This window comes from Oryctolagus cuniculus, chromosome 2, assembly GCF_051225735.1.
Source record: "Oryctolagus cuniculus isolate XC-2025 breed Fujian yellow rabbit chromosome 2, ASM5122573v1, whole genome shotgun sequence".
In the NCBI taxonomy this organism is placed as follows: Eukaryota; Metazoa; Chordata; class Mammalia; order Lagomorpha; family Leporidae; genus Oryctolagus; species Oryctolagus cuniculus.
Window position 1 is genome coordinate 111078379 of NC_142868.1, and position 24005 is coordinate 111102383.

General features: G+C 44.3%; 1 protein-coding gene across 3 annotated transcripts in view; it reads right to left on the reverse strand.

Moving 5' to 3' along the window:
* The window catches only part of SLC9A2 (solute carrier family 9 member A2), a 106238-nt gene that overhangs the window by 67856 nt on the left and 14377 nt on the right, over positions 1 to 24005 (reverse strand). For 2 of the 3 annotated variants that reach the window (XM_089327448.1, XM_008253183.5), the window contains exon 2: positions 4340 to 4803. In XM_089327448.1, coding sequence (XP_089183574.1) covers positions 4340 to 4803 — 464 coding nt within the window. The remainder of the gene's footprint in view (positions 1 to 4339; positions 4804 to 24005) is intronic. The other variant, XM_089327449.1, reaches the window with a different exon arrangement.

The following is a 24005-nucleotide window of genomic DNA, read 5'->3' on the forward strand; positions in this document are numbered from 1 at the left end:
ATGTGAACTTAAATCATTTGGTTAGGGACTACAGTGGAAACAGCAGGGTTTCTTGGTTACTTCAGTACCTGAACAAGCTTTGGATTTTAAAAAAACTTCATAAAATGTCTCTTACAAGCAAAACTACAAAAATCTACTTAAATATTACATGCTGGCTTCTTTCAATTGTTTGCCATTTCCACAGTAATTTTTTTAAATTTTATATTTGTTTGGGATGCAGATACACACACATACTGAGAGAGAGAGAGAGGGAGAGAGGGAGAGAGGGAGGGAAGGAGGGAGAGAGGGAGAGAGGGAGAGAGGGAGAGAGAGAGAGAGAGACAAAATCTCCCATCCACTGGTTCACATCCCATATGTCTACAAAGAATGGGCTAGGTTAGACCAAATCCCAGGAGCTAAGACCTCAATCCAGGACTCCCAGGAGGGTGGCAAGGACCCAGCTACTTGAGCCATCACTGCTGGTTCCTAGAGTGTGTATTAGTGGGGCACTGGAGTCTGGCGTGGAGCCAGGACTAGAACCCAAGCATCCTCATATGGAAGACGAGCTTCTTAACCAGCATTGTAACCCCTATGTCAAAGACCCATCAGTTAATTCTCATCTATTGTAGCCCTGGACAATAGAATGGAGAGTTTCATCTATAATTTACATATTGCCAATTTATCTTGCTTTGAGACATTTTTGTGCCAGGTTTTCTTCCTTTGGCTTTTCTACCTCAGTATTGAATTTGCTATGATTCTCTAAGCTATGATTCCACTCATTCTCTAGATTATACTGTTGACATTTTCTAAGATTAACCTTTGTCCTTGTATCCTAGTGACTCATCATTTTTGCAATGTGTGTCCTGGTCTGTATATTTAGAACCTTTCCTTGTGCCATGAGTTCCAGAAAACTCTGATATCAGGATGCGGCATGCCCCAAATGTTCACGCACTGCAATCTGGGCCCCCAGTGTGAACCTGCTGAAGAGAGAAGCCTAGTGGGAGATGACTGGGTCACGGGACTAACAGACTCAAGGAGTGAGCTAGCTCTCCCTGGAGGGAGGGGGCTGTTACCAAGCAAAGTCACCTTGACACAGTTGGCCCCTCTGCATGCGGTGGTCCCCTTCCCATTCCTCCGCAGTGTTCTGACATTGACAAGGGAGCCCTCACCAAGGCCAAGAGTTGGGGACATCCTATCCCAGATTGATAGCCTCTGAAACACTGAGAACAATACACTTCTTTTCTTTAAAATGTGCCCCATCTCAGGGAGTGGATGTTGTGCCATGGTTAAGACATCTGTGTCCCACATCAGGGTTCCTGTGTTCCATTTCTGACTGCATTTCCTAACTTCTACTTCCTGCTAATGTATCTTGGGAGGCAGTGGTGATGGCAAGCAGTTGGGTTCCTCCCACACACATGAGAGATCTGGACCGAGTTCCTGGCCCCTGGCTTCTTCAAACCAGAGAGTTCAGAGTTCTGCTTCTCTCTCTCTCTTTCTCCCTTTCAAATAACTAAAAAATGTTTAGAAAGTGTCCAGTTTCATATATTCTGTTACAGCAACGGTGAATGGACTAACATACGCTCCTAAGGATCAGACTAGATGAATGAATTAAAGAATCTTCCACAAAACATTCCACACCTCTGTTCTTTGAGGGTACAAATCATTTTCTGCAACATTTTTCTAATTATTTCTAACACATGTCCTGTTCAACACACTATTAAGGCGGTTGAGCAAGAGAAACATCTCATTCTTTGGCATTAGGTAAGCACACCCTTGGTCATACCCAGATATTCTGCGGGTCTAGCGTGAAGGTCCTTGGGCTTTTAGCTCACTGAGAGAGGCTCCTTCATATGAAACCCTGAGAGTGGTTCTGATACCCAGGCTCTGTACATGTGCTTTTTCTGTCCTACTGGGATAGCAGGCTCTAGTTTGACCCGCTGTCCTCTCTGGGTCAGCCCTTCCTCCACATCCATAAACCACAGTTGATGGCTCTATGCAGGATGTGCCTGTGGATTTCCTACTGCCTTTGTATACTCAACACAGTGATTTAGCTGGATCCTCCTTGAGATCTGATTCTACCCAAATGCAAAGGAAGCCTCCACTGAGATGGTATGGGATGGGAATAGTTGTCAGAGTTGAAAAAGCAGTGTAAACGGTGTGTCCTTCTGAAAGCAAGCTGACTGTGCTGAGCTGCCCTAGAAAGAATGCACAGGGTGTTCTTGTTTCTTTGTAAAGGTCCCTGTGTGTGCAATCAATTCACTCTAAGAATGCCATGTGCAAGTGGTTACAATCTCCCTCAACAAGAGGAAAATTTACACATCAAACCTAAGTCGCATTGGAGAACTTGATGCCTCTGGAATCAGTTATAAAATGCCTTTACTACTATGGCAGTTTTCCAATTACAATTTAATATTGGCGAGTGAATGGCTGATCACTGTAAATGACTAATGGAGAATATGAAGTATGTTTTGTTACTGAAGTGAGGCATCTTGGCTTTCTTAAAACAGTAGTCTTAGCGGCTATTCTAAAAATTGTGATGCTATCAGCATATTATTTTCTACCTAATGACATCCACATGGAGTTAATGGGCTTCTTAAGAGATGATATTTTATTCAGTTCAGGGATCTGCTTTCATAGTGGAATATAGGCTAACAGAATAATGTTGGTGGCGAAGGAGATTTTCACGTGAGTCAGGAATAGCATTTTAATGATATGAGCTAATTGAGAGGGTATTAAAAATAAAATTATTTAAGTACACTTTATGGGGCTGGTGTTGTGGTACAGCTGGTAAAGCCACAGGCTACAATGCCAGCATCCCCTATGGGCCCCAGTTTGTGTCCTATCTACTCCACTTCCGATACAGCTGCCTGCTGATGGCTTGGGAAAAGCAGAGGAAGATGATCCAAGTACTTGGGCCCCTGCCACCCATGTGGGAGACCTGGATACAGCTCCTGGTTCCTGACTTCAGCCTGGCCCAGCCCAGGCTGCTGTGGTCATTCAGGGAATGCACCAGCAGATGAAATACCTCTCTCTCTCTGTGCCTGACTCTCCTTTCCACTCTGTAACTCTGCCTTTCAAATCAATTTTTTTAAAAAAGTCCACCTGACTTGACCTTCTCAATTTTTTTTTTATCTATAAGAAGAATCAGTGCTTACAGACCTGAGCACAAAGGGACGCATTCACAAAAGGTAAATGCTTGTCATTATGATCACCTTTACAACTGCAGTGGCTAACATAACACAAGATCACCAAAGCTAACAAATTGGTTTATCATCCTGGATCATTTGAGTGTCTAACTGGAGCAGGCAGAGCTCTTTACAGGTGTGTGTGTGTGTGTGGGGGGGGGTATCCTTCCTCATCCTTTCTCTCCACAGTAAACTCTGCCTAGATTAAGACCATAACAGCCTCTGACTTGAGTTATGCTGCAGTTTAAAGAGAATTAAATAATCTGTGTTGGCCAAATAAAAACCCACTTATGGGAAAATGATTAAGCCTAGAATTGTGCTTGTTGAGTAGTAATAGAAAGTAAGTGATGAAAATTTTCGCCAATAGCTTTAACAAAAGGAGGCCAGTGTTGTGGTGCACCAGCTGCAATGCCATGATTCCCTATTAAGCACCAGGTCGAGTCCAGGCTGCTCCACTTCCAACACAGCTCTCTGATACTGTGCCTGGGAAAGCAGCAGAAGGTGGCCCATGTACTTGGGCCCCTGTCACCCACGTGGGAGACCTGGATGGGGTCCCAGACTCCTGGCTTCCACCTGGCCCACACCTGGCCCTTGCAACCATTTGGGGAGTGAACTAGGGGATGGGAAATTCTCTCTCTCTCTCTCTCTCTCTCTCTCCCTCACTCCCTCATTGTGACTCTGCCTTTCAAATAATGTTAAATATTTTTTTTAAAAAAAATAAGGGCTATAACATAATAAACAGTGCAACCCCATCTGAGAATGGCACTCTTAGTAGGTATTGCCATTTTCTTGTGCATCGTACACATGGACAGCATTATTTCTCATGAATAACTCTGGGTTCTTTTCCACTATGATCAAATGTCATCCTTTGGAACTGCCAAAACAGTAAATCATCACAGGTGCAAAGGCCACAATCACTGTTATGGACCTCTGGCATAAACAAGGCCTTGTAAGAAGGGACCAACTACATTACCCTGCGGGTCCCAGTGCCAAACGAGAATGAGACGCCAGTTGTGTAACAGTAAGTGAGAAATTAAAATGAACAAAAATATGCCTTCGGAATTTCAAGTCAGTGCCACCAGAGCACTAAACCCAGCGGGGCACCCTTCAAGTAAGCCGGCCGCCGGCTGGTCCCCACACCGGGCCACGAGGCTGCGTGGATTCCTCCAACTCACCACTGTGACCGCGTCGTTCAGCAGGGACTCGCCGAAGACCAGGATGTAGAGCTGCTCATTGACGTGAATGTTCTCGAAGACAGCGAGCACGGCCACCGGGTCCACGGCTGAGATCAGGCTGCCGAAGAGCAGGTTCTGCAGCAGGGTGATGTCACTGAGGCCAAACGCCTCGATCTGGCAGATGCCAAACAAGGACACGCCGATGCCGATGGAGTTCCACAGGGTCCCCACCACCGCGTACCAGAAGATGGTGCCGAGGTTCTCGAAGAAGGGGCGCGTGGGCATGAAGTAGCCGGCGTCCAGCACGATGGGAGGCAGGAGGTACAAGAAAAACACGTCGGTCTTCATCGCCGGGGGAGACTTTTCATCGACGCCAAAGATAATTCCGCCGAGCAGAAGTCCGACCATGATGAGCAGGCAGCTCTCGGGAACGATGGTGGGCAGCTTGTGGTAGAGATGGAAGCCTGTTAGGGCGCAGGCAAAGGCACGAAATGTGGGTGATGCAGGGATGAGGGAGGGAGAAGAGAGACTGCTTCCCGGGGAAGTGATGGGGCCTATTTCGGAATCTCCCAGGCCAGTATAATTGGCTATGGACTGGCTTTCTAGATAACCGTCAGATGATTCTTTTAGGATTATTCACAAAGTAGATTTAGGCAGAAATTTAAACCAGAACTGGAATGCTACAGGTATGCGTTATCCATATCATACAATTTTCCTTTTTCTAAACTCCTATTAAGTTTTTTTAACTATTGGAGCTCTGGAAATGCAATAAGGTAATGCTATTATATATATATATATATATATATATATTGACAGGCAGAGTAGACAGTGAGAGAGAGAGACAGAGAGAAAGGTCTTCCTTTGCTGTTGGTTCACCCTCTAATGGCTGCCGTGGCCGGCGTGCTGCGGCTGGTGCACCGCGCTGATCCGATGGCAGGAGCCAGGTGATTCTCCTGGTCTCCCATGGGGTGCAGGGCCCAAGGACTTGGGCCATCCTCCACTGCCTTACCGGGCCACAGCAGAGAGCTGGCCTGGAAGAGGGGCAACCGGGACAGAATCCGGCGCCCTGACCGGGACTAAAACCCAGTGTGCCGGTGCCGCAAGGTGGAGGATTAGCCTAGTGAGCCACAGCGCCGGCCTATTTTATATTTTTTAACAACTTAGTGATTGCCAAAACACTTTCAGATTTACAACTCATTTTACTTCCTAAAAACACCAAGGAGAAGAAATGTAGTAATTTTCATATTTTAAAAATTTAAGTGGAAGTTGAGGCTCAAAGACATACATACAAGGTCTTATCCAGAAGCTTCGGTCACAAGTCAGTTTCAGATTACTCCTGCTGTACAAAACCAGCCATAGACAACAAGGAAAAGAACTACTGTGGCTGTGTTCCAGTGGAACACATGGACAGAGAAACTAGAATGTCTTGGAATTTTATATGTCATGAAATATCCTAGTGATTTGGTTTTAACCATTTGAAAGTGTAAAACCTGTCTTACGTTATGGGTCATCCAAAGTCAAGCTATAGGTTGCAGTGTGCCTGTACCTAGTTTGGTCTATTCTTTGTGCAATGGTACTTCAGAAAGCTCATGGAAATTGCATAGACAAAATATGGATCTGCCTATATGACCCCAGCCTCAGCTATATAGTCTCAATGATTGTCAAGGAAGCACATTCCATTCTTACCGTCAAATTGCCCTTATGCACCAAAATAAACCTATCATTTAATCCCATTTTTCTAAAGCTTTAATGTGCTCTCATATTTCCTTTTCTTTTAAAGATTTATTTATTTATTTAAAAGTCAGAGTTACAGGGGTGGGGGAGAGGAGAAGGAGAGAGAGAAAGGGAATATCTTCCATCCACTTGCTGGATGACAGAGATATCTTCCATTCCCAGATGGCCACAATGGCCAGGACTCAGCCAGGCCGAAGCCAGGAGCCAGGAGCCAGGAGCCAGGAGCTTGATCTGGGCCTCCCATGTGGGTGGCAGGGTCCCAGGTATTTGGGCCACCTTCTGCTGCTTTTCCCCAGGCCATTAGCAGGAAGCTGGATTGAAAGTGAAACAGCTGGGACACAAACCAGCATCCAAATGGGATGCCATTTTACCTACTACATCACAACACCAGCCCTGTGCCCTCATAATTTTTGTAAACTCCTGCTAATGGTGTTTGGAGCATTATACCCGTGTTATTAAATTTTTATTAATAGTATATAAAGTTTTGTGACAGCAGATGCTTAAAAATAAATTTATTATTTTATTCTAATTGCCGTCAAAATGCACTTACTAAGAAAGAGAACAGGGTTGGAGGATTTATATAAAAGAGAGTGAAGACATTCTTCTGTTAAACTGGAACCTATTTTAACTTCTCTCTGTATAGAAGTGCTTAAGATGAAAAACTAAACATCTATGTATAACCAAGTGCAGTACAATTAATTCACTACATTTTCTCATTATATCTAATATAACCTATTTGTCAAACTGTGGGAAGGCAGCAAAGTGAGAAACAACACAGGAAGCTTCCAGATAGCAGAATCCACAAAGGAGCAACATTGTAAAAATCTGAATCAGAGAAAACCACCAACAAATACATCCAGCATGAGATTATAAAACAACAACAAAAATCCAAAAGCAACCATTCAGTTCCCACTAGGATACTCAGAAGGGAAGGGGAAAATTGGAAGAGGGGAGTAGAGACAAAGCCCTCAGGAGAGAAGGCACATTTTCTAGGCAAAGACAAATACACACAGTAGAACAAATGATCTATTCAAGGGGTCTTCAAAAATATTAATAGAAAAGTTGTGTTATAAATATACCAAGCTTAAATTTCAAAACATTTCGCACCAAAAAATTTCTTTTAACTCTACTTTCCACAAACTTAAAGAAAAAAATAATGACATCTCTTGGATAAACAGATATTTTTGCCAAGTCTGTTTAAAGTATGGAACAGGTACCCATGGGCACCAAGAGTGCACCAAGCTGCAAAGACCCAGCACTAAGTTCTAGGACTGGTTATGTTAAAGCACACCCTGGAAAACACTGAGTTTATACTCAAGAATGGTCTAAAGTAAGTCACACCTTTCTGATTAAGAGAAAAAAAAAAGGAGTAATATTTCTGAAATGTATTAAACTTGTTTTAGATATTAAAATAAATAAATTCATTGAAACCTAGACATTTTGATTCTATGTGTCTCAATTCACATAGCAGCCAAATATAAATCTTACAAAATGGGACTGCAGTAAGCAATAGATAGTCTGATGAAAGTGTTGAATCAGATGGATGTGGTGAACCATCACTGAAAATAATGAAGAAGTTGGGTGGGCGCTTAGCACAGCGGTCAAGATGCTGTTTGGGATGCCCACATCCCATCTTGGAGTGCTGGTCTGAGTCTGGTTCAGCTTCCAATCCAGCTTCTTGCAAGGCCGCAGAAGATGGCTCAAGTACATGGGCCCCTGCGACCTCTGTGGGAGTCCCTGGCTCCTGACTTCTGACTTTGGATTGGCCCAGCTTTGGCTTTTGTGGGCATCTGGGGAGTGAATCAGTGAGTGGACATCTGGGGAATGAATTAGTGAGTGGAAGGTATCTCTCCCCTTCTCTCTCTTTCAAATAAAATGAAAATAAATAAATAAATAATGTAAAAAACCATGTAAGTTGTCTGAATACATGTGACTAAACACTTTAAGAACAGCCTGAACTGCAGAAGAATCTGTACATAACCCTATAAAGAACAGTGTGTAAAGAAAGTCAGTTAGCACACAGGGGGTTAATGTCAGAATGCAACTACTTAGCAATGAAAGCAGACACCAATGTAGAGCAAAACGAGAAACGGCATCCTTGGCAGATGGCACGCTTATAGGATGAGAAAACTCAAGAAAAGCATCACACACCAAGAATATTTATTGTGGTCTTACATAGGATATGGGGAAACTGAAGGCAATAAAAATGGCCGACATCATCAATCATTTTTTTCAAGCAGCGTTCATTCATTGGGAGCCTGCAATGTGCTAGGAACCACATCAGGCACTGGGGATACAGCTATCAATTAAACAAAGCCTCTGCACTGGAGACCTGCAGTTTAGTGGTGGGAAACAGCAATTAAATCAACCAATAAATGCACAGTGGCAAGTGGTGGTGAGTCGTCAGTGAAAAGCAGAGAAGGGTGGGAGAATCCTGTGATTGATATTTTGCATCCATGTGGACAGGAAAGCCTCTTTGATGGGTGAAATTTGAACAAACCCTGGATGAAGTGAAAGAGTGATGCATGGTTAAAGAACTCTCGTGAAGAGGGAAGAAGAGATCAAGAGTGGAGGTCCTTGTGGATGGGAGCCCCGGGGCATTTGGTGGAGTCCCTAAACTCAGGTGCTATAAGCTCACCAGCTCTGCCCAGAGATGCAAATCACCTACCTAGGATAACCTGTTGGATGACAGAAAACTCTCCCTGAGCAAATATTGCAGTTCCAAGTAATGCTTCTTGGATTGTAGTCCATGTTGCAATGGATAGCCTCTGGCTGTCCTGCTCACTGTCCTCTTGCAAGCATATGGCAACAGTCACCCTAACTAAGAAGGGACTGGCCTTACAAACATACCTCTCAGATTACAGTCCATGTTGTAGCAGTAGTCAGTCCCTAACTCTGCTGCTTGCCCCGTGCTTTCCTGCAGTGTGCTCAACAAATCTAGCTGTGCTCACTCTATCTGCTCTGGTGAATTTTTTGCCATCTGTGAGATTGGCCTCAATAGGTTGCTTCCTATGACATTGTGGTGAGCCATATGGAGACTTCCTCTGTGGTCACAGGGGGCACCCTACAACGTAAGGCACCATGGGTAGTGGCAGCTCATCTGTGAGCCACACATATCTTTGGCTGCTTGATCAGTCTTAACCTTCCTTACCTGTCTGTTCTGCAAAGAACAACTTGCTAGTGCAGTGGCAACTTAAAAGACTCTGTTCTGAAATGCTTAGTACCTGTTGCCCTAAAGGGTAAGGACTTCACTTTCCTGTGTTCTATTTCTGGTCCTGGAAGAATGGCTTACACCTGTGTGACAACAACTGATGATTCCTGGCGGGGGCGACTCCCAGGTGGAATCAGAAGGTCTTGTTCTTGGATATTTAGCATCCTTTGCCTTTCGTGGAGAGGATCCCCTCCATTCTGTCTCACTGGGCTCCCTCTGTCCTCCACAAAGGTTGAAAGGCTTCTGCTTCCCTTCCTTGTATGGCTAGCCACCCCATCCAGAACCATCCTGGGCTAGAGACTTGGCATTTAAAGGATGAGTAGAATTCTTTGCCCCTTTCTTCCAGACCTGGATCTGCTACCCAGCATAAGAAGAATTGAGCCTTCTTTAAACCAAAGAAGTACTGGTAGTTCTCGCTCAGTGAGCAGACAACGCTCATTGAAATAGGTAACTGCTCCCCAGGCCTCTTGGTTGGGCTGTGGCAAAGAATGGGACAATCACCTGAATTGGCATTGGTTTTAATCTCAGATCTAAGAAAAGGAAGCATCTCATTTTCCTTTATCATGCCCCAATATAAACTCTCAGAACAGGAGGCCTCGTCCCTTGACAGACGCTACAATACTGTTCTCCAGCTCGATTTCCCTGTCACAATCTTTAAGGTAATCTCGTGTTCTCTGCTGTTTTTGTTAAGTTCTGAGTACTTGGAAGACTGAGTCGTAAAATATCCATCATTATCTCAGAGTGCCAGGCCAGCATTATCTTGGGGAATTGTACTTCCATATCACAAAGCTAAAAAATGAAAATATGTAACAAAACCAACAAGATCAAAGTTAGCAAGCCTAAAAACAATGGACAGATGCATTTCAGTTTGTTGGTTGACACTCTTCGTTGAGTACAATAATGAATGTTGATCTACCATATAATAATCTCAGGTTTGGAAAATTCTCAAAATTAAAAAGCCAATCCAAGGCAGACTTTGATCTTCTGGTTTTAATTATAGTGCCCGAAGTTTTGACGTTTTAGGCCCACCAAGAAATGACAACTTTATTTGCTCATTGCAAGGCTGGGAACCCTTGAAGCCAGGTAGGCATTGTATAACTTTTAGATAGCCAATACATTCAACTGCATCCTTCTATGAGTAGGACAGATTCTTAAGAACTCACATAAATAATCACACTGCTAAGAAAAAACAAAAATCAGAGTATGTGACCCCCTTGTCTCCTAAGAACTTGATTTTTTGTTACCTCTCACACACAAGAGGATCTGAGGCCCACTCATGGAGTTGGGAAATATGGGAGCTCACCTCTGGTCTCTTTTTGAAATATCAGCCTACAGACTACTCCTTCTAATACCTCTTTGCTGCTCAAATGTGGCTGCCAGAGTTTCTGAAACTGACTCCTTGTGAACTGGATCAACAATCAGGTCAAATCTATCCTGGCAGTGAGGGACAAACAGAACCCAGCTACAGGATGGCTGATGTGCAGTGTGTTCAGAAAAAGACCTTGATCACAAGGAGAGAATAAATTTCAAGACAGCCACTGGTGTCAATCCTAAATCAAATTAGAGGAAGCCAAGAGGTTCCAAAGGAAAGGTTGTTATGCATGATTGCTTGCCAGTGACTTGGCACTTAAACTTCTAGAGAGCGTGATCATTCTCACCCTGAATTCTAGAACCTTGTGAGTCTGGGCTGGCTGATTTTGTAAGAACAACCACTTGTGATGCGCTGCAGCAGGTGGGCAGCCCACCCCAATGGAATCAGTTTACTGTGTGTGCCCACTTCTTCCCAGAAAACCGCCCTTGTTAAACATAGGAGTTTTCCTACTGTGGAACGCAGTTCTCAAAAATGGGATGCTTCCAGATGTCCCTGCAGATGCCCAAGGGAAAGCTTCTGCCCTCATTAAATTATAATATTGTGTATACACCGTTAATAGTTCTGGATGTACATTGTGCCTACAATTTCTGGTCAAGAAATGTTATACCTAAGAACAAATAATTTAGAATTCAAAAAATGTGAATTCTGTGTTCCCTCCTTCCCTTAGTGATTCAGCTAATATTTCTCCTCTTTGCCCTAACTCCCGGGGGCCTCCTCTTTCAAACAAACTCTTTCAGTTTATCTCCTCCAGGATGCAGCAACTCCTTCAACATCAGAGTCTTCCAGAGGAGACCACCTATGTCCTCTGGGTAATGTGGACAGACATTTAAAAAATGAATCATCCTTCTCCCCTGAGGCTCTACCACCTGTTGGATCTGTGTAGCCAGGACCTCAGGGCACCCCAAGCCCCTGGAAAACTGATGATCTTAGGTGGGGTCAATGTGTCACCCCTGCCCATCATGAAGCAGTTACAGAAGATGAGACCTTTGTTCAAGTGCCAAAGATTTTTCATTGTCATCTCTGGTGGGTGAAGAATGTGGAGGGTGGCCCCAGGACATCTGGTGGAGTTCCTGACCTAAAGGTGCTGTAAGAGTCCCAGCTTCTCCCAGAGATGCAAATCACCTCCCTGGGACAACCTGCTGGATGATAAAAAAAACTCACCCTAAGAGAAAATATTGCAGGTACAAGTATGCTTCTTGGATTGTAGTCCGTATCGCAATAGACAGCCTCTAGCTGTCCTGCCAGCTATTCCCTTGCAAGCTAAGGCCACAGTCCCCCTACTTAGAAGGGACTACTGCTACAGGTACTCCCCTCAGATTATAGTGCACCTTGTCCCAGTAGTCAGCCCCTGCCTGTCTTGCTTATCTGTTACTTCCTTGCAGAACTCCAGCACTGCTCACACTATCTGCTCTGATGAATGTATTTTAGCACCTCTGATGTTGGCCTCTGTCAGTCACTTCCCGTGACAGTCCTGAGTTAGGAGCACAGCGAGCAAAGAAGCTACTCTGGCTGGAACTCATGGAATGAAGGAGAACCTGGTAGGAAAAAGAGATAGAGGGGCAGGAAGTTGCGAGTGCACACAGAGCTCACGGCAATGGGAGACTCTGGGGATGTTCTGAGAGCCATGAGGAGCCACAGGAGGCGTCTGAGCAGAGGAATATCATGGCCACATTCACACTTTGCAGGGGCATCTGGATGCTGCTGAAGAATGGAAACAGGCAGAGAGAAGTCCTCATTCTGTAGTCCAGCTGAGAGTGATGGGGGCTTTCCCTGAAGTGCTGTTGACCACAAGAAGAGGTCTCAGATGAGGAATGTATTGTGCCCCTGGCAGGACTGACTGATAGATATGAGAGAGATGATCAAGGCTAGATCCATAGTTTGAGGCTCAGAAAACTGGGAGAAGAGGTAAAGAACAGAAATTTTCAGGGGAGAAAAACAAGATGACAAATGCCAATCAGAATCTCTTTGAAAAATACCATGGAGCTTAATACATTGATTGCTAGATCTAGCTAGAAGAATTGGCAGTTTCTATAGAGCATAACAGAAGAAATGTCACTTCTTAAAGGTTGTGACTTACCCTGCATCACTGCCAAAGCACATTGTTATATTTTATCACACGAGGAAGAAATAGAAAATCTAAATATTGGTGGGCAGGGGCACAAGAATGTCATAAAAGTTAAAAGTGATACAACAATAGGGAAAGAAAGCATACTTTAACCATTATTATTGGATCAGATAAAGAGAAATAAACAACATGCTCATACAAGTTTTTCTTGTATTTTACCAACTGGAAAATTCCATGAAGGTCGGAAAGTTTAAGATTTTAAAAAATCTACAAAAACAAGAGGTAATCCTATGCTGTAACTATCTCATGTACTAAGAAGTGACAGATTAAGATCAGTGACAAAAGTAAAGAATATGAAGATGGAAGTGAGGTGTGCCTGAATTCACCTTTTTAAAGTCTGTGTAGTTTTAAAAAAGTAAGAAAATAAAAATTAAAAAAAGAACAGACATCCACTTCCATCCTACCTAGTACAGCTAAAAAGCCAAGAGATCAATGCAAAACAAACACAGATGACTCAGGTGCAGAAAAAAAGGCAGGCTGGTGACTTATGTGCAGTGAGTTTTCTAGGCCTCCTGTGGCCTCTAATATCTCAGACCAGGAGCTGATGAAGCAGCAGCCCAGAAATGCAAAGGGGCACAGATAACAAATGTCCCAACAGTGGCCTGCTTTATCTTGCAAACAACTAAGAAGGAATCTTCCTGGTAAGACAAAACAGCCTCAGACAACAACTGCTCTACTCCAGACAACACCACAGTGAAACTATGAACCCCAAAGTCTGAATGAGGCATTTAGATTGCACCCCTGCTTGGGTGACTGGAACACCCCAGTCCCCCTATTGGGCTGGTGTTAGATGAGGAAAAGGATGGTGGTGGGACTTTCTTCTCCTATGGCTGATAATGAGTATCCCCTCCATAAGGTGCAAGGAAGACTACATAGAGAACGTGGACTTCCATCATCCTGCAGCAGCAAGGCAGCCCAACCCCTTCTCCCAGCTGACAAATGGAGAGAAGATAAATCTTCAGCATTGGAACTGAATTGGGGTGACACTACAAACCCTGAAGGATTCATGATGGTATACCATACACAACTCTACACACACACACACACACACACACACACATCTGCAGTCTTAGTTGAAATAGACCAATTCTTCAAATAATGCAAAATCACCACAACTCACTCACTATGGATGAAATAATTTGAATTGGCCTGTATCTAGCAAAACAAATGAAACTGTCATTTTAAAACTCTCCCACAAAGAAACCTCCAGGATCACAGGTTTTCACTAGTGAATTCTACAAAATAATACCAATTCTACACTGCCTCTTCTAAAAAAATACAAAAGGAGACAACACTTCTCAAGTCATTCTATGAAGCTAGTATTCTTCTGATACCAGATGTACAAAAGAGAAAGCAATTCTTTAGCAAGATAGCAACACAAAAAATAAATTAAAAAAGACCAAGTAAGGTTTATTCCAGAGATGCAAGGTTGGCTCAATATTTAGCAATGTGATCCATCATATCAACAGGGCAAAGAAGAAAAATCACAAGATTATATCAATAGGTGCAAAAAAAGCATTTGATGAAATTCAACTTCCATTCATGATACAAAAAAAAAAAAAAGAAAGAAAGAAAGAAAGAAAAGAAAGAAAAGAAATCTCAGCGAACTAGGGAGAAATTGCCTGAACTTGAAAAAAAGATCATCTACAAAGCACCTGACTCATTCCAAATGCCAGATTTTAACCATCACATGGAAAGGTGGTCTATTCATCTTCAAAACTCTAAGAAGTGGGTGTTTAGCAGAGTAGTTAAGCACTCACGTCCCACACTGGAGTACTTGGTCCAATTCTTGGTTCTAATACCTGACTCCAGCTTCCTGTTCATGCAGACCCTTGGAGGCAGCAGTAATGGCTCAAGTGGTCAGGTCCCTTTAACCCACATTGGAAACCTGTATTGAGTTTCCAACTCCCAGCTTCAGCTCTGCCACTGAGGTCACTTGGGAGTGAATCGGCAGATGGGAGTTTTCCGTATCTCTGTCTCTGTATCTCTCCTCTCTCTCTACCTCTCAATTAAATAACTAATTTTTAAAATTCTACAAATAGAGAGTTCAGCGACCCATTGGATCATCTCACACACACTAGAACACGTTTACCCACTTTTACACTCCTACTGTCTCCCATAGTGTTTTGTAGATTGTGGCACAAAGCTCCTAAAACCTTTCTAATTTCCTGAGCCATAAGGATGATAGGAATGTCCTTTGTTATAATATTTTGTCTTGGGACCTCACAGAAGAGTTTCCAAGCCCTTGGAATCCATGAAATGATGATTTTTCTTTGGTATGCCAATAGGATGACTGGTGGTTGGGGGCCCTGTGTAGCTTCAGGATGGAGAATGGTTATTAGGAAGACAAAAGCATGAATAGAGAGTTGGAACTTTCATCCCCACTCTCCAAACCCTGAGCAGGGGAGAGGAGCCGAGGATGAGGTCAATCACCCATGGTCAATGATTTAATCAGCCACCAAGAACCTATGAAATGTCCAAAAACCACCAAATGGTGAAGTAAAAAGAACTCCTTGGATGGCGAATGCCTGGAGGTGCTGGGAGGTGCTGGCAGCCATAGAGGGCATGGACGCCTTGTGCCCTTCCTTCATTCCTTGGCCTATGTGCCTCTTCACTGGGCTGTTTTTCTGTATCCTTTACCATAAGCCAGCAAACTTGTGTGTCTCCCTGAGCACCGTGAGCTCATACAGCAAGTGATAGAACCGGTTGTTCAGGGGGATGGGAGGCCCAGGTTTTGAGACTGGCATCTAAGCTGGGGACACTGAGCACTTCACTTGTGGTGTCCACACTTATCCAGGTAGTTAATGTCAGAATTACACTGCACAGTACCCAGCTGGCTTCCAACAGCACTGGAGAATGGGCTGCCGGTATGAGGGAAGACATCATGCACTGTGTCGCAAGTAGTGCAAGAGATTAGAAAAACAGAGCAAGCCAAAAGGGCAATGGAGAAAAAGGCTACTCATCCATCCTTTGAACTTGTGGGTCTCCTTCAGGGATGACACTCCACACTGGAGGGGGAAACACACAGAGGAAACACCATGGGTGAGCTTGTTGTAACTGGAAGCACCAACAGCAGAAACTAAACCGCCAAGATCTCATCTTTTATCACGACTCTCCCATTCCTAGTTCTATTCTCTTTCATCTTTAGTTTTGTGGATTTTTCTTTGTTTCTCAGTGGAATGTGCAGTCAACTGGTTTATATCTGATTACACTGAAGGTTTATGCTTTATCACTGCTGGCCCTTTACATCTTTGTCTCAATTTCATTACAGTTTCAAGAGCTATGGTGTTGTTCCTTAAAATCTGTTCTTTTACCAAACACAAGAGAACAATTACTGTATGGTACTCTAGACATGATCTACCAATTCACAGGATGGAAAGCAGGGAGGTTGCCAGGGGCTGGAGGTATGAGGCAATGGGAGTTGGTGTATGATGGACACACAAGGTCAGTTTGGGAAGATGGGAGTCCTGGAGAGAGATGGTGGAGATGACTGCACAGCACTGGCAAAGCACCTAGTAAGTACTCTGAGTTGCAGACTTTAGAACAATGAAAACGATACACTTGGTTGTGTATATTGCAACATAATGAACCAAACTACTTTACTTTCATCTTTCTCTTTCCTATTCACTGCTATAAAGTAAGAATGGCAAAGCAAAATGAACTATTGACCTCACTGCATAAACACTGATAAACATATGGCAGCAAAGCCACTGCTATTAAAGCAGTCCTCATGGTGGCACAATCACCACGTGGTACAATTCAAAACACCCACTGAAGGGCTGGTACACAGAGGCTGAACTGGGTCTTTGAGACAAAACTCTATGGGTGTTGATATCAAATGTGCAACACAGAAGCTGTTCAAAAATAAGAAGCAGAACATCACAATGTTTGGAAGTGCAAGGAGAAAGCAAGTAACTTGTTAAAAATGCTCATAGCAGGGCTGGCGCCATGGCTCACTTGGTTAATATTCCGCCTGCAGCACCGGCATCGCATATGGGCACCGGTTCTAGTCCCGGTTGCTCCTCTTCCAGTAAAGCTCTCTGCTGTGGCCCGGGAAGGCAGTGGAGGATGGCCCCAGTGCTTGGGCCCCTGCACCCGCATGGGAAACTAGGAAGAAGCATCTGGTTCCTGGCTTCAGATCAGTGTAGCTCCAGCCATAGCGGCCATTTGGGGGGTGAACCAATGGAAGGAAGACCTCTCTCTCTGCCTCTCTCTCTCACTGTCTAATTCTGTCAAATTAAAAAAAAAAAAAATGCTCATAGCAAGACTGATGTTGCTGCAACTTAGGATGCCAGCAACCCCCTTGAGAATGCTAATTCAAGCATCAGCTACTACATTTTTTATCCAATTTCCTGCTAATGTGCCTAGGAAAGCAGCAGCAGATGGCCCCTACCACTCATGTGAGAGACCAGGATTGAGTTCCTGGCTCCTGGCTTTGCCTTGGAATAGATTTGTCTGTGTCAGCCACTTGAAAGTGAACCAGAGGATGGAATAACTATCCCCTCCCCCCAACCCCACAGGTCTACCTTTGAAAGAAAGAAAGAAAAAGAAAGGAAGGAAGAATGGAAGACAGAAAGGAAAAAGAAGGAAGGAAGGAAGGAAGGAAGGAAGGAAGGAAGGAAGGAAGGAAGGAAGGAAGGAAGGAAGGAAAGGAGGGAAGTAGGGAGGGAGGGAGAGAAGGAAGGAAGAAAGAAGGAACTTTTTAAAAACTATTCACTTGTTTATTTGAAAAGCAGAATTACAGAGAGGCAGAGGCAGAGAGATAGAGGTCTTCCATTTGCTGGTTCACTCCCCAAATGGCTGCAACAGCTGGAGCTGAGCTGATCTGAAGCCAGGATCCAGGAGTTTCTTCCAGGTCTCCCATGTGGGTGCAGGGGACCAAGGATGTAGGCCATCTTCTACTGCTTTCCCAAGCCATAGCAGAGAGCTGGATCAGAAGTGGAGCCACTGGGTCTTGAACTAGCACCCATATGGGATTCAGGCACTGCAGACAGCAGCTTTATCAGTTAAACCACAGGGTAGGCCCCAGAAACCTTTTTGAAAAACTGAAAAAAAAAATTAACATGCTCATAGCAAAAAATCAAAGAATAAGGAAATGGCAAAGCAAATTTCATGTACTCCTGCTGTGAGAATCTACCAGACCATGCACGTTTATTATATGAATTCTTTTATGGGTTTACTTCAAATAATGTTCAGTGAAAAAAAAGACAAGGATAGTTATGCTATTTGCTCTTTATTTTCTTTAGAACTGTTAATTTATTTTATTCAAAGATATATTTTTAAAGGACAGTGCCTGTCTTTAATGAGAGAACACTTTCATTAGGGTATCAGTAATTTCCAGGATGGCAACTGATTTATCCATAGACTCTACGTTTCATAGATGATGAAAAGGTTACATAACTTAATTCAGTGAAATCCTGAGTGCTATTCCAGCTTATCTTCTGTGTTACCCATGTCCTTAATCAAGGGAGAAAATAAGAATGAATTGTTTTAGATATTGCAACAGTCTTCTCATCTTTATTAAGTGTTATCTATCATCATCATTATTATTATAATTTATTTTTAACATAGTCACTTTCTGAGGATGGTGCTCAATTTTATCAGTGTGAACTTGACTATAAAACAAATTCAAGTTGATCCTGAGTATATAAGTGATCCATACAATAGGCTCAGCGCCTTTAAGTACAGTGAGGCAGAACATTTCCTGGAGCATGCAAAAGTCAGGGGCAGAGATTACAAATAAGCAGGCCGTGGGCCACCTCAGCCTGCAAGCCTACATTGTTTTTCTATCTACTGTTTTCAGTTATTGAGCTTGATTGAGAAATTGAGAGCCCCATACATAAATTCTGATTGAACTTGAAAAATTAGCAGAATTGGGCCCTGTGTCACCCACCCCATGCCAATTCCTGCAAGGGGGCAATCGTCCAGAGATGAGCACAAGGCCGCATTGGTCAGCAGAAGAGTTGGTTCCCCAGCTTGCTTGTCCCCATTCCCCCACCAAGCCCATCTTGCAGAGTATGCAAAAGCAGGACAAGGTCCACTTGGTTGCTGCTGGCTTAGATCCCAAGTCCAGACAGCAAACCCAAGTGTCAGACACTGCTAAGGCTACGGTGGAGACTGGGGCAAGACAAATCCTCTTATCCTACTTCTCTTCACCATTTGTTTTACACTCCTGACTTCAAATCTCACCCACAGCAAAGAAAATACAACCTAGTAACTGAGACTGCATCAATAACAGGACAGGGCTTCTGATCTCTTTTGTTTTTATTTTTTATTTTTTATTTTTGACAGGCAGAGTGGATAGTGAGAGAGAGACAGAGAGAAAGATCTTCCTTTTGCCATTGGTTCACCCTCCAATGGCCGCCGCGGCTGGCGCGCTGTGGCTGGCGCACCGCGCTGATCCGATGGCAGGAGCCAGGTGCTTCTCCTGGTCTCCCATGGGGTGCAGGGCCCAAGCACTTGGGCCATCCTCCACTGCCTTCCTGGGCCACAGCAGAGAGCTGGCCTGGAAGAGGGGCAACCGGGAATGAATCTGGCACCCCGACCGGGACTAGAACCCCGTGTGCCGGCGCCACTAGGTGGAGGATTAGCCTATTGAGCCGCGGCGCCGGCCGGCTTCTGATTTGTTAAGCAAGTAAGTGAGGTCTCAGCTGCTCAGGGGTCAGGGAGTGCTTCCCTGGGCTTGTCAGTGCCCCTCAGCTGGCCACTGTCCAAAGGGAAAAATACAGGGCAGCATTGTTAGTTGGTGACATTCACTTCAGCAGGCTAATGGAATTTGTAGGTGAACTACCCACCTGGCACCTCCTCTCCACTGGAAGCAGCGAATCCTGACCTGATCACCAGGCCAAGACTGGGAACAGAAGTTGATTCATGCCCAAGCCTCATTAGTGCCAGCATGAAATCCTTTTTTCAATCTCAGATTCATTGTTTACACTCCACGGCCATCCACAGATAAGATCGATTCTCAGTATTATGGGCCCGACAAATGAGTCTATATCCAATGAGTCGGAAAAGTATTTTTGCTAAGCAGATTCTTCCAATGTCCATAACTAGAAATTTTGTATTTACTTTTTTTTTTTTAATAAAGCACACACTTTATTCACGGAGTTGTGAGATACAACGGTGAAACACGCAGAGTATAATGGCAAAGGAGCGTGGAGCAGGTCAGGACAGCACAGCACAGCAGCGTGGAGACCGGCAGGCCACCTCCTCCTCTGCACACGAGCACACGGTACTCGGGGTGCAGACGCACGCCCACTCAATCTTACGGGGAACACAACACAGCTTTCCAAAGGGAGTTCTTCTAAATATTTGCTTTTTCTGAAAGGGGAGGGAGGTCAAGAAGAACTGTATGCCTTTCAACACTTGGGAAACATTCTATCAACCCAACTTAGAAATGAAAGACCCCCAAAAAATGAAAGCTTGTGACTACTCCTGATAGACTTGAAAGTGGCTGTGTATGTTCGTGTGTGTACAGATGTATGCAGCCCATGCAGTAAGCACACACACACATACACACACCATCATCATCAACCCTTCTGGGCAATGTTGCTTCATGGAAGACACTGAATCCAACACTGTCACACAAAAGGACACATCCAATGGGAACAAAGGCAGAGCCGGCCAGAGATGCTGCTCTCAGTATTTGATTTAAAATAAAAAGATTCTATCTGTCTCAATGTCAAGGAAAGTCACAAATTCAAAAACACAGAAAATTACCCCTTCAGATGACAGAGAATTCTTTTGGCCCACACATGTGGCCAAAAGGTGTTCTGGAGGAACTGCACTCTGAGCAGGAACAGGGAAGATGATCCTGAAACTGAATCCTGGGCTCACAGAGATCTCATGGGGCAGCAAACAGGGCCAGGGTCTCTCCAGGCTTCTGCTTCCCCCAGAGTCGTGGGCGGGTCAGTCATGCATGAAGTTCTCCTGGCTGCTTGGGAGTTGAGCCGCCGCAGCAAACCCACGAAGCACATGTCTAAAGAACTTCTCAAAGTGATGGCATTTCTATAGCTCTCCAATATCTTTCTAGCATTCATTCCAACCAAGCGACAATCATGGGCCCTAGCCACTAGACAGCTGGTAACTTTTACTGTTCAAAACCTCCCTGTGTAGAGTCTTCAATGTTATACACATATGCAGGACTTCCATCTATTTTTGCAACCAAAATAAACTTCTATTTTGTTCTATTTTTCCATGAAACTTCTGAAGTGCCCTTGTATTTTCTGCAAAAATGCTGCAAAGGAGGTTGACATTCAAGAGACTGGCTAGTCATTGTCTATGGAAAGTACAAGTGTTGAATTCTTTTGCAGATGGATCTTGTAAAAAGCAAATCAAGAGCAGTTAAGATTGCCATTCGGGATGCCTGCATCCCATATCATACTCTCTGGGTTTAATTCTTAGCTGCACTTTTAATTCTGGCCTGTTGCTAATGTACATCCTGAGAGGCAGACGTGATGACTCAAGAAGATGGATCTCTGCTACCCACATGGAAGACCTGGATTGAGTTCCTGGCTTCTACCTTCTGCCTGGTCCAGCCCCAGCTAGGGGAATTCATTTGGGGGAATGAATCAATGCAAGGAAGATCTGTTTCTCTCTCTCTCTTTCTCTCTCTCTCTCTCTCTCTCTCTCTCTCTCTTGGTCTCTCTGTTCCAGTCTCTTTTTCAAACAAATAAATACATTTTTAGGGGGCCGGCGCTATGGCATAGTGGGTAAAGCCAACGCCTGCGGTTCTGGCATCCTATATGGGCACGAATTCAAGACCCGGCTGCTCAACTTCCAATCCAGCTCTCTGCTATGGCTTGGGAAAGCAGTAGAAGATGGCCCAAGCCTTTGGGCCCCTGTACCCATGTGGGAGACCTGGAAGAAGCTCCTGGCTCCTGGCTTCAGATTGGCACAGTTCCAGCTGTTGTATTCAATTGGGGAGTTAACCAGCAGCTGGAAGACCTCATTCTCTGCCTCTCCTTCTCTGTGTAACTCTGACTTTCAAGTAAAATAAATAAATCTTAAAAAAATTTATAAAAAGAAAATCAATTTCTTTCTAAGATAAAAAGGAGCTGAACTTAAAGTTTTAGGAATGACAATAAAGAAATAGCAAATAAACACTGAACTTTTCTGTAAGTGGTAATTCTCACTTGTCATTTAGGGTTATTCATGGTTTAGATTATTCTATCACTAATTGGCTTTCCAAAAACTGAAACCAATTCTGTACTTGACTGCCTTGGCTGCTTCCTGCTAAAGGAGATCATCTTAGATTACCCTGTTAATGAGTCCCACTTTCCTTTTGAAACTAGAAGTGGAATAGGCCAGGGGGACAGAGGTAACAGTCTCTCTCTGCTTCCAACAATGTTTACTTTTGGCCATCAGCATGCTCGAATTCCCTGGCATTCCAGGGAAGAACAATGCTAGGTTTGTGTCACATGAATTCTGCAGAGGGCTCCATCATCCCAGGGTAAAGAAGACAAAACCACACATGTGGCACCCTCCAGACAGCCCAGAAATTACAGTTAGTGTAGTGCACCCACACTGCAACTCTGCCCCCCAGGGAATACTAACAACGCCACTGGACAGTTTTCAAAGGATTTCTGCGTATATCGTCTCTGGGCGTGAAATGTGTGCCTCCTCAAGTGAAGAAAAGTAACCCACAGTCACAGGGAGAATGTCCAACATACCCAGGTGGGAAACAAGATCCTTGCTGTTAAGACGCTGGGAGCTACACCCAGCGTCTTCTTAGCTGAAAACTCTCAGACTCACATTTCATGGGAGGCACGATCCAGAGCCGCCTGTGAACTTGTTCTGAATCGGTTAGGACTGCAGGTTTCTGGTTTGAAGCAGACTTTGGAGCCCTTCTATGATCCCAAACAGCTTTTCCTTAATTGAGCTTCATTGCTTCATAGCTCTAGGCACCCCACTTGTCATGTTCTGCCCTCTCACCCCCATTTTAAAAACACCATGTGCTAAATGGATTTGACCAGGAAAGGTTTCGACTGGAGGAGATCATTCTGGGGATACATTTTTTCCAGGGCATAGGCATTGCATAGGGGGGATTACAGAGTCCAGGCAGCAATTAAGTTCCGGTAACTATTTCTGAACAGGCTGTTTGCACAGTTCAGCCCAGAGAAGGAGCACTTTGCTGGGCCCGTGGTGATAAGGATTCTGGTGTACTGTAACCTAGATTCCAAACGTTCCCTGCCAGCCAACAGTTGAAAGCAATTTTCATTCTGTTGCCCTCGGCTATATGTTAAATCCTAGGATTTGTCATTCTTTCAACACATGGGTAAATGATTCGTGCCACTTCTGGTTCAGTTATTTATGCATTGCTATCATTAAGTTGCACAAGGCTTTCCAGGGCGTCTACCCCACCCACCCTACCACCTTGTGTGGGAGCCTTATTTTCTGTTTGGTTTGAGTTCCTTCAAGAGCTTGCCTACTAAACAAATTTACCACTTGCTTAAAATAAATAGATCAAAGTATACGAAAGGAACCCACAATTGCCAGTAATTACTACCTAATTCCGTTTTTCAATTAAGCGGCTGCTGTCACTGTAGTCACCAGTTATTTACATAGCAGGGGAGATATTTGTGCGCTGGTGGTCCGGGCTAAAGTAGGAAAGTACCTTATTTGGTAAATTACACTATTCTCTAAACTACCTGGAATCACATCCTATCATTCACTTTGCCTCCCCTCTGGTTTCTGATTACCAATTTGGTGGACTTGCATATCCGTGTGCCGCTCCATTCCACTGCAAAGGCCAAAGAGGGTTTGATGAGTGGCAGGATGAAAGCATCTCAAGGACATATGGCAGCCGGCGCCGCAGCTCACTAGGCTAATCCTCTGCCTTGCGGCGCCAGCACACCGGGTTCTAGTCCCGGTCGGGGCGCCAGATTCTTTCCCGGTTGCCTCTCTTCCAGGCCAGCTCTCTGCTGTGGCCAGGGAGTGCAGTGGAGGATGGCCCAAGTCCTTGGGCCCTGCACCCCATGGGAGACCAGGAGAAGCACCTGGCTCCTGCCATCGGATCAGCGCGGTGTGTGGCGGCCATTGGAGGGTGAACCAATGGCAAAGGAAGACCTTTCTCTCTGTCTCTCTCTCTCACTGTCTACTCTGCCTGTCAAAAAAAAAAAAAAAAAAAAAAAAAAAAAAGGACATATGGCTCCTGGCTTCAGAAAGGCGCAGCTCCAGCTGTTGTGGCTAATTAGGGAGTGAACCAGTGGATGGAAGACCTCTC